The 12,205-nt window shown below is 36.1% G+C and overlaps 1 protein-coding gene across 2 annotated transcripts in view; it reads right to left on the minus strand.

Annotated features, from left to right (window-relative positions):
- The window catches only part of INTS6 (integrator complex subunit 6), an 83,252-nt gene that overhangs the window by 22,884 nt on the left and 48,163 nt on the right, over positions 1–12,205 (minus strand). For both annotated transcript variants that reach the window (XM_055542212.1, XM_055542213.1), the window contains 2 exons: positions 5,278–5,461; positions 40–165 (listed from right to left, as the gene is read on the minus strand). In XM_055542212.1, coding sequence (XP_055398187.1) covers positions 40–165; positions 5,278–5,461 — 310 coding nt within the window. The remainder of the gene's footprint in view (positions 1–39; positions 166–5,277; positions 5,462–12,205) is intronic.

Here is a 12,205-nt window from a genome sequence, read left to right on the forward strand (position 1 = left end):
AGCAAGTTTAAAATGTCTGTAAGAAAATGACAATAATACCTTCTACAGGGGAAGGATCTGGTCCTGCTTTCTCAAAGTTTATTACTACCCCACTTTGTACTTTCTGCACCAAGGATTCTAGACACTGATTAAGCATTCTTGGAGAACATACAGAGTATGAGCGGCCTGAAACAAAAAAAAAAAAACATAAAGTGAACTAGTTAGTTGCAAAAATTGCTACTTTAAGCAAAAAAGAACCATAGTGGGGTTTTTGACAATATTGATTCACAAAAGTTCAGTGATAAAGTTTGGACTTTTCATTATCTAATGGAAGAGTAACAAAACAAAAAAAGTTATTTTCAATCAACAATTCCATTTTATGAGAGTATGTAAGTTTTTTCTTCTAATTAAAGGTACACAGAAAATAAAAATATTGGTCTGAACAAACCACAATGAAAAAAATCATTACATATATACAATGTATATCACATGAAATGAAAAAAAATTTTTAAGTATATATATAAATATAAAAAACTATTTTCCAACTGAGTTCCAATATAATTTATCTTTACTACACATATTGTGGTAAAGTATAGTAACTAACCCCTCAAAATCTTACACCTGCTGAAGAAAAATGTATCACTAAATATTAATGCTAAGGACATAGAAGAAACCCAATAATTATTTAAGTAATCTGCTGGCAGACACCACATATTTTAAGTATTTGCACTTTAAAATAATACACAGTAGCATGTGCTTTTCTGAATTTCAATTGGCTTACATACTTAGAAATTACCTATCTTAAATGAATTTCCCTCTTGAATATTTTAACCTATAAAACTTTTAGTTCAGAAGCATTAAAATGATAGTAATTAAGAAAAAATACCAGTGGAAACATTTCTTTAACAGGGATTTTTCAATAAATACAGCCAGATCTGTGCTGTCCCATACTGCAGCCACTGGCTGTACATGGCTATTAAGAACCTGAAACAGAGCTAGTCCAAATTGAGATGTACAGTAACTATAAAAAATACACACTTCGTTTTGTAGACATAAGATGATAATATCTCAATAATTTTAAAACATCAATTTCACATTGAAATATTTTATATATATTTAAATAAATGATTCTATACAAATTAATTTTACCTGTTTTTAGGTTTTTTGTTGTTTTTCTTCCTTTTTTTTTGGTCACACCACATGGCTTGAGGGACTGAACCCAGGCAGTGAAAATGCAGAGTCCTGAGAACTGGATCACCAGGGAGTTCCCTACCTGTTTCTTTTCAATGTGACTACTATAAAATTTATCATTATATATGTAACTTACATATTTGTATGTTCTGATCTAGACCAGTGCTTAAAATCATGACAACTAAAAATCTTTAATCAAACATCCTACAGTGTTATTTGTAATAAGCTCAATATGGAAAAATCCTATTCCTTAACAAATTCAACCAATTACTACCAAACAATGTTATATTATTATACTTGACATATCAAATTACTCGTGTATCAATTTAAACTGAACACGTGATTTGCTAAAGGCTACTCAGAAAAGAGGATATTATCATTAGGCAATAGTGTGATTCAACTCCTCAGAGTCAGCTTTACTTAGGAAAACAAGTATCATGTAACAAATGGTTTACCTGGATGCAACAATGAAAGCCGTAATTATAAAAATACCCACCAATTACTGAGTGTCTGTGCACCTGGCACTATCCTAATCACTCTATTTCATTAATTTCTCTAATCCTAACAGCAATCATATGGGTTACTTTCTCCACTTTACAAATGAGAAAACTAAAGCACAGAGGGATTAATTTATCCAAGTTAATACAATAGAGCAGCCAAGATTCAAACCCTTACAAGGCATCAGAAACATTCATCTGGATATACCACCTTCTTCCCTCAAAACCATGATGTTAATTTGAAATCAGTATTTAAAATAAGAAAGTTTATATGGAACCACACTTATGAGAAAGAACTGGCAAATTAAAAATTCTTTGAGTCAGTTTAAACACATACATAAAAATGCTGATCATCTTAATACATAAGGTATTTAGGAGATTATATAAAGGCTCAGTATCTTATTTCATGATATTTAAACATATTTTGATGATGTCAATAAAATCAAAAGTTCCTAAATATAAAATTGTGGCAATCCTCTACACTTCTCTAACCTGTGTCATCAACTAACTGATTAGGAAAATATAAGTAAATAAGATATGATTTTAGTATGACATTAAATTACTAACAAAGATATTTTATGAAAATTAGAGAAAAAGTAAATAAACTTGAATCACTTATAAAAATAATAAAAATGCATTAACTCTTTTCAAAGTTAAAGCAAATTTAGACATCTTTACAAAGTGAGCCCATAACCTATGTCATGTTTCTCTTATTCTTTATGTCAAAACTTACCTCTTGGAATGCTTGATACTTTGTACTAAAGGATAAAGTGTCTGAGATCACTCATTATATTTGTGAGAAAAACACACACTTTCAAGCCAAGAAGCTGGTTCACAAAAAATCTTAACACAGCAATAAAGTGGGGGAAAAAAAAAAAAAAACTTTCTCCCTTGGGATTAGGAAGGATTTTAGTATTAATAAAATGGATTAAGACACAAAAGTAGTAATACTAAGTTGGGCAACAGTCCTATTTACAGAAGTTAAGAAAGTTAAATTTATTTAATCTAGAAAAGTATTACAATTTTTATAAAATGCTTTTTATCCTCAATACTTCTACCAACATGTCCATTAGGTATTTTTAAAATCTGATACCATCCTTGCACCTCCCCCCAACCTGCTTCTCCTGAGTAACCATCTCAGTACATAGCATAGCCGTTCACCTCCAATTGTTCAGACCAAGTGAATTACCCAGGAATCATCCCTGATTCCTTCTTCCTGCATTACCCTCAGTCTTTCCTTTCCATCAGACCACCTCTCATCATCTCCAAACATAAACATTTGAGATCAAAGTACTATCCTCTCTCCTAGTCTCCCTGCTTTCATTCCCACCGCTTTACAGTATATTCTCATCTAGCAGTTGAAGTGGTCTTTCAGAAACGGAAATCAATGTCATCTCCTATAAAAAGCCCTCCAGTGACTTCCCATCACACTGGGAAAATAAATAATATTTCAGCCTAAAAGGCTATTCACAATTTGGCCCTTGCCCACCTCTAGAAACTAACCTGTTATTCTCTCCTTTTCCCTACATAAGCTTGTAGCCATATCAGCTTTCCTGTTGCTTCCCAAAATACAGGGCATGATCCTTCTCTTACTATTTCCTCTACAGAGATCTTTGTATGGTTTACTCCGTTATTCTGAGTTCTGTTCAAATGCTAACTAGTCTTACTGCAGTGATTATTTCATAATTTAAACAAATATCAAATCATAGTTTTTACCCCTGGAACTAAAATGTTGTATGTATCAATTATACCTCAATTTTAAAAAGGAGAGAGGGTTGATGAAGACGCTACAACAATCATTTTAAAGGGATTAATATCTTTTATAAAAGAATAATTGTTGCTTTATTTAATTCTTTACACAAAGAGTATAACAATTTCCAAGGACATGCAACATTTTATACTGATTCAAACTGGGGTACACATATCCTTTAGGTTTACGGTAAAAAAGTCACCTCCTTAGAAGACGTCCCAGGAAGACTTGTTCTCTGCCTCACTGCCCCCTGCAATCTCACCCTGTGTCTTTACTTGATAGTAAGCAGAACTCTCTGAAACATGATTTATTGATGTTACAGCATTTTATCTGTCATACAGCCCAAAAATGTAAGCCTTCTCTCTATTGCTCCTGCTGTAGTCCCATGATCAAAAACAGCTAATTGGCATTGAGTGAGTATTCATTAATTAAAGATAATAAAATAAAAATGCTTACAGTGACAATTATATAATTTTTAAGGTATACATTAAAAATAGAATAAAATATTAATCACTTTGGCAACATATGCAAATTTCATTCCAATTTTTCCTTAATGAACATAAATTACTCTATAAAGGAAAAAACAAATGCATACACTATTCTTATCGTTTAAAAATGCACAGAATTGTTAACATGATTGCATATTTGAACAGTACTCCACCAGTGGATGTTAGCTTTTCAGTTATTGCTACTTTTTCGGTGTTTTATCCTCAAAACACTTCTTAGTCAGCATTCATTGAAAATAAAGAAGAAAGCATACTATAAGAAAACGAGTGGCATTTGAGCAGTCTCCCATTACTGCTAGCAGGAGCGTGAAGAAAAGCAAAGTACTACATTAGAAGAGGTTCAGGATGTACGTCTGTGGAAAGCTCCCTAATTCTTTGACCAACTAAGGTTTCTGGGTCACTGAAAGATATCATCAATGGTGATTTCTGAATCTTTTAACTTATCTACTTCACATACCTATCTATGTAGGGTATTCTTTTTCATCTGTGAAATCTGCAGGCTTCCAAAATCCACAGAATATTAGAAGAAAGGCACCTAAAACATTAATTAGACCTTATTTTCCTTTGACTTACACAGCTGGCTATGATGGGATCTCAACAGAGCATGGACAGTGAATGGAGGCTGTGTCACAACCCAGGACACCAATGGAAGAGTGGTGCACCAGACCTGGACATTTTACCATCAATTCCTTAAGAGAGAATGACGATGCACCGTGAAAGCAAGAATACCATGCTTGTCATATTTACTGTGGAAGTCCTGAAGCATGGACAGTGCTTGGTACACAGTAGGCACTCAATGCATATTGATATGAATTTAACCCACCTGTTGTTAACCAATTCCACCATATAGAAGTTCTGAGTCTATTACATCTTCTGTTTCAAGAGTTTTACTAATGTTCACTTAACACAGCTGGTTAAGAGTTCACTACCTGTTTTCCTCTAACCTATCTCACTTCCTCTTTGCCTCTGGGTAAAACTGTACTTAACTAGGCATTAATCATTACATGGACAATGAGGTGATTCTTGAAACATTTTGTCAGAGAAAATAATTCTATGGCATTTGTAAATCATTGGCAATCTTTATAGATAAGAAAATAAGTTTAACAACTTCAAATATTAGCATTTGCTATACGGTTAGAAAAAAATTATCATGCATTATCAGACCCAATAGTATTTACATCTTATTCAACAGATCAAAGACCTTCATCAATGTAGTTTTAAAACCATGTATGTCTAGTAACTTCTAATAGTAACTTGTTAAACAAAACAAACACGGAGTTTTTGAAATGCACATTTTAAAACATTCAGATAAAATCTGCTTAAGTCACTGAATTACTGCCAGCGAAAAACTTACCGCCTGTCACCTCACACATTGGTGTGATTGCAGAGTCATCTAAAGGCACACCTGTCAACTGCTCTGATTCTACGGACATCGTCCCCGGCAACCGCAACACTAATGCAAAGAGTCTCTGATCCCAACGAAAAGGTTCCTTGGTCAATTCACTTCCAGGCAAAGGAGAATTAAGAGGTAAATGAAGCTGAAAGGGGAAAAAAAAAAAAAGATGTCCACACACTATGCCTCCCAAAAAGGCTACATTTATTACACTTACATTGAAACTACATCATGAGTCTCCCATCATTCAAATAAGCTAAAAAACAAAAGCTTATATGTGTATATATATATGAAATAGCACATAAGATATTATTACTTCAGTTTTCTTAAGCTCTACTCTGAAGACCTCAATTGAAAAAAATAAATCTATTTCTGTAATGCTTTTCAGATTTCAGTATAACTCACCACTAGGTGCTGGGACTGCTTCCAAATAAATTGTTTCATTTAATCATTAAAACAAGCCTATGATAAATATCTTAGGATTCCTACTTTCTAGATGTAAATTAAAAAACAAGTCTCAGAGAGAATAAATGATTTGGCCTCCTGGGTCCAAACCAGTTGTTTTTTCTATCACACCACATCTCAAACGTTTCCACAGTTAAATGATTTAAATAGGCTTCATTTCATATGAAACACAGATCTTCCCAGAGCATCTGCTAAAAGTAAGTTGTGTCACTCCAGTTATACTGTAAATGTACCAAAGGAAATGATTCATAACCCATCTAAGTAACAGTAGAGGGTTTAGGGGTTTCTTGCATGTGGTCTTTAACCTATGTCTCTCCCCACCCACTCTAGGACCTCCTCAATCAGAATCTCAGATTCTTAAGAAATCTAAAGCGCTTTAACATGCTTCTACTGTGTACCTCCGTACTAACAGAGTCACAAGGCACCAAGAGACCCAGACCGTAGTCTCATTCGTAAGTAAAGGGGAGAACCAGACAGTGTGAGCCTCATGCCGGAAGGACACAGCATTGAAAGGAGGGAAAGCTGAATCTGAATTTAACCAAGCCTTCAGTTCCAACCCAGTTTACTGGTAGTCCCTCAGGACTCCTGAGGATACACGATCAACTTATCCAGCACCACAGAGAGCAGTCCGTCAAACCCAGAGTGTGGGGCACTCGACAGGACACAGGACCTGGCTTCTCCAGTGAAACCCGCCACTGGGCAGGAAAGAGCAACGAGTGGGGGTGGGGAGGGTGGCCAGACCATTAGAGAATAAGAGACAAAACAAGAGCAAAGGCTTGTGAGACAACTGGGAAAATTCAAAATATATATTACTGGGATTATTAATAACATTAAGTGTGATGATAATACAGTGCTAAGGAAAACAAAAATCCTTATCCCTTATAAAAAAGAATTTTTTTAATGATATGAAATCCCAGATCAGCATACTCAGGGACTGATTTATTCAAATATTGGAGTTTTCTTTAAATACAGAACACATTTTAAAATATCACTTCCAAATTAATTGCCAGAGTTTACACTATTTTTGTCAAAACCAAGATGACTATATCACTTATAGCCTTTCTAATTTTGACCTCGAAAATTTCTGAACTTGATAAATTAGGGGCTGAAGTCACTCTACACTGACTTAAGAACTCAAGTCTCTTCACTGACTTATATCAAACCACTAATAAAAAATCAGATTCAGTGCTAAGAAAAGAGTTCCTAGTGAAGCTCTGCTATAATGGCACCTCTCTCCACAAGACTCATGCCAAGAGAACCTCCTGCAAGATTCCTCTATCAAGTCAGCCAAGACTTCGAGCCCATGGCCAAGAGTCATGAGCTTTTCATCTGGCACTGATCCTACTTTTAAGACAGAAGTTAGAGACGCTCAAAGAAATCTGGGCCAGGATGTTCCCTGAGAAAGGTTTTCTAACCTTAAAGCTTCTGTGACACTTGCAAAACAGCTTGGGAACCCCAAGCCCTTGCTGCTGCCCCCGCCACACCTGCCAGAAGATAAACATCAAGGCACCAGTGGCGCTGGAGGAAGAAGGTTCCAACTGGTAGTGCAGTAGCTCTGGAAAGTAACGGTATCTGGCCCTGGCTCAAGAATCCAGTGGCTAACAGCACTGTAGAGACCCCATGTACAACGATGGACAGGACCGTGGACCCCTACCATGTACATACACCCCCACCCCTAATCAGATAATAATGAGCATTATCTGCTTATTGGCTACATAATGCTAGATCAAGAATGTATTCCAAGTAAAACAAAAGGCCAAGAAGGGTCATGAGTATATTTTACACATAGCTGTATTAATTTTAAAAATGTGTCAAATTTTTATTCATTTTTTTATTTCTTATTATTTCTGCCTTCCATATCACTACCACCCTCATCACCAAAGAGGAGGGAAAAAAATTCCCTGTAACTGAAATGCAGTAGTAAAATAGTAAGGAGTGATGGCAAGCAAACAGGTACAGGAAAAAGATAAAATGCTTTAGCTTAAAAAGTGAATACTCAAGAGAGCTGAATTACTCCAAATTGAAAGTCTACAGTTGAAATTCTAGCAATGTCTCATAATCACAAAGGGAGGTCTTTCTGAATATACGGAAAATCAAGGCAAAGAGCACAGAAATCAAGTAGAAAAATATAAAATCAACCATTAGAAAAATGTGCAATAAATATGAATAAATAATTCCCAAAGTTAAAAAAGGGCTAAAAAAAAAAACAAAAAACAAAATACCAGAGGAAACCCATATGGCCTATAAATATATAAAAAAACTCAAATACACTGATGATCAGGTAACACAAATTAAAGGCGAAATGCAAAATGAGACACCAAGACAACATTTATATGCACTACTAAACAATTACTTAAAGAGTAGTTTTACATGTGTATAACATAACACATAGAGTAAAATAAGAAAACATGAAATGGAAGGCTACACACCAAATTCATGATAATTTCTGCTTCTCAGATGGGGAACAGGGAGGGAAATAACAACTGAGTAGGGGAAGAAAAGAAACAGCACTCAGTTATCTGCAATGTTCTGTTTTATTCACTAAATTTTTAAAAATCCTCAACAACAAAAAAATCTAAACTAGCCAAATATGTCAAGAAATGTTTATATCACATATTCTTATCCAGAATATTAGAATACATTAATATGCAAAACCAGTAAATTATCCATTCAAGTAGTTACCTATACATCTCTTATAACAGTATTATTTTACAACAAAATCAAACACAAGAAAAGTGTATATACACATCAATCATTAGCCCCAAAGCTCAGTTATTCATAAGGACTCTACACAGAGTTCTACTTAACTGGTGCTATTAAAATATACTATAAGACAGAATATTTCTTGAAAATTATATTTGTTCTCCCGTTTTTATGCCCCTACCAAATATTCAGTATGTGGGATCAGGGAACTTAAAGATGCATAAAAAACATGGTTACTCTACTCCAAGATTTCTGAGGACAGGGATCATGCTCCTAAATGAAACAGTTTTAGAAATGTGTTTAAGGAGAAGCTGACAAACAAAAAGAAGACAGAAAGTCACAGTACTGGCTACCAAAACATTTATTAGGATTTTTATTTCTGAATATTTGACTGGAAAACAGTTTTATAAAAGCTGTTTTCTGAGACTTAATTACAGGAAACTTTAGTAAGAGAGTACTCAAATTCAAATGCCTGATGATGCAAAAAGTTATTAACAACAATTATACTGTAGGTGTTGGAGAAGACTCTTGAGAGTCTCTTGGACTGCAAGGAGATCCAACCAGTTCATTCTAAAGGAGATCAGCCCTGGGTGTTCTTTGGAAGGACTGATGCTGAAGCTGAAACTCCAATACTTTGACCACCTCATGTGAAGAGTTGATTCATTGGAAAAGACCCTGATGCTGGGAGGGATTGCGGGCAGGAGGAAAAGGGGACGACAGAGGATAAGACAGCCGAATGGCATCACCGACTCGATGGACATGAGTTTGAGTGAACTCTGGGAGTTGGTGATGGACGGGGAGGCCTGGCGTGCTGCAATTCATGGGGTCGCAGAGAGTCGGACATGACTGAATGACTGAACTGAACTGAACTATTATATGGCAGACATTGTTCTAAACACACACACACACACACTCATCCAATTCTGAATCAATCCAGTGATTTTGAACCACTAAATCCTAAATCTTATAAACATTTTAGAATGATTTCCTTTTATAAACCACAGTCCCCCATGAGTCTTTGATGGGAAGAGACACTCTTTTCCCCTTTTGCTATTCACTTCCAGTTCTCAAGTACACAGGTAAGGTAACAAGAACAACACAAATAAACAATAATAATAATAACTGCTTGCATAATGAGCACTCACTATGTATGTGTCAAGCACCATTCTAGGAGCTTTTCATATTTATAATATGTTTATAATAAACCAGTGGGGTAGGTACTATTATTATCCCCAGTTTATAGCCAAGGTACAATGTAAGATTGTGTGTCAGAAGATTCCTGTCTGCAAAACACAGACTTAAATAATAATCAAGTTTAGAGCACCAAAGAAGGATTGCAAATTTTAAAAACTGGATAAATCATGTGAAATTCAATTAACTTACCCATAACCATGACATTACTGATCTTTATTAAGGTCTTCTTAAAATTGTACTTTGCAAAGTTTCAGTCTAACGGACTAATAAGCAAAGAAAACTATACTAACCAAGTTTCATTTTTACTTGAATACAATTGAGGTTTTCTGTATTACTATTTTAATTGATTAATTTTATTGAGCTCACCATTCCAGGTTTCTTACATTACCTTAGTAGCTGACAGAAAAGGAAATGTAACTTCAATTTAAACTAAGGAAGACTGTCCTACTTTTCCTTCTTTCCTTTGGAGAACTATCTTACTGTCCTTGTACCTTTTAGTCTTTCCTGAATTTCTTAAAAAAAATATATATACAATTTATTTCTCCATAGGTATAAAAAACAAAAGGCAGATTAGGACGGTGAGAGTCTATCACTGAGCATATTCAAAACTCTAGGTACTTAAAAAAGTGCAACTTTCTCTTGTTTTGTATTGTTTATGGTTTAGTCCCTAATTATTTATGATTTTGCTAAGGCTGGACTACAGAACAACTTAAATTTTATTTAGTTATTCACTGAGTGCCTAGCACAAGTAAGGCATTATTTCAGGATTTAAAAGGCTATGGCACCCCACTCCAGTACTCTTGCCTGGAAAATCCCATGGATGGAGGAGCCTGGTGCGCTACAGTCCATGGGGTCTCGAAGAGTCAGACATGACTGAGCGACTTCACTTTCACTTTTCACTTTCATGCATTGGAAAAGGAAATGGTAACCCACTCCAGTGTTCTTGCCTGGAGAATCCCAGGGACAGGGGAGCCTGGTGGGCTGCCGTCTCTGGGGTCGCACAGAGTCGGACACGACTGAAGCAACTTAGCAGCAGCAGCAGCATACTCCAATTAAAATTGGGAAAAAAAAGAATGGTAGGATTTTAATAAGGGGGAGAGAGAGGAATAATATTCAGAGGAAATAAGCATATGAGGAAAGAAACGGGAAGCATTCAGGAAATTAGTAGCCTATTTCAGGTCAAGTTTAGAGAAAACATTGGAGAAGGAAAAGGCAACCCACTCCAGTATTCTTGCCTAGAGAATTCCATGGTCAGAGGAGCCTGGTGGGCTACAGTCCATGGGGTCGCAAAGAGTCGGACACAACTGAGTGACTAAGACACACTTTAGAGAAAATACAGGGGAATGATAAGGAATTTTTCTTCATCTGCTAATCATTTCCTAGTCTTTCCGTTCTACTAAAACAACTCCCACATTAAGTCATCGGTGATCATTTTTTGGCCATGATGGTAGATGACAGTATTCCATGTCTAAGTCTTAACAGGCCTCAAAGCTTCACTGTCAAGGCATTGAGATCCAGCTACTGGGTAAAGAAGCATGAACTAGACCCTTGCATGATGAGATACCTTACGGAGAGACAGAAGTCAAAGAGACAAGAAGCCAGTACCCAGGCAACGGCAAGCACCAAAGCCCCAGACATGTAAACAAGGCCATCTTGGATGTTCCAGCCCCAGCTAAGTCCCCAGCTCAATAAAGCCAACTCAAAAAATTTTGAGAAACAATAAACTGTTACTGTATCAAGTCACTGAGATTTAGCATGATTTGTTATGCTTCCCAGCAGCATTCAAAGCTATTTACCACTCTTTAGAAAGACACTCTCCATTGGCTTTCACCTTGAAATAGTCTCACGGTTTTCTCTGCTTCTTCTGCTGCTCCTCTGTCTTCCACTCCACCACTCCCCTCCACCTCTAACACCTAGCCATTCCATACTGCAGTCTCTCAAGGCTCAGTATTAAGCCTTGGCCAGTTTATACTCAAAACACACAACCCACTTACTCACAGCTTCAAATACTACCTACACTCAGTATCTTAAAATTGTGCATGTCCGGCCTAGATCTTTCTTTTGAGTACCAAATATTCTTCTGTCTACTTGCCATTCCCTTTCGAATGGCTCAAAAATACTTCAAACCCAGCTTGCTCAAAACTGAACTCATGATTTTCCTCCAACTAAAATGGAACTACTCTCTCAAAACCTCTTAGCTCAGTGAAAGGCACCACAATCTATCCAGTTTTGCAAGAAGCCATCTCCCTCTTCCTTATACCCCCAAAAGCACTATACGTCAGCACATGTGGTTGATTTAACTCTCTAAATATTTCTTGCAACTGTTGCTTCTTTCTGTTTTATTATCACCAACCTCCATAATCAAGTTACTGTCAGAACTAACAATGCCTAACTGGTCTTCCAACATCTGCTTGTCTTCCACTCCTCCACCCACTCTCCCCAGATAAAACCCCTGGAAGACTTCCTATTGCAGTCGTATTAATAACGTTACTTGGCATGGCCTCAAAACTCCTTGTGTGATCAAGCC

The sequence above is a fragment of the Bubalus kerabau genome, chromosome 12 (genome assembly GCF_029407905.1).
Source record: "Bubalus kerabau isolate K-KA32 ecotype Philippines breed swamp buffalo chromosome 12, PCC_UOA_SB_1v2, whole genome shotgun sequence".
NCBI lineage: Eukaryota > Metazoa > Chordata > Mammalia > Artiodactyla > Bovidae > Bubalus > Bubalus kerabau.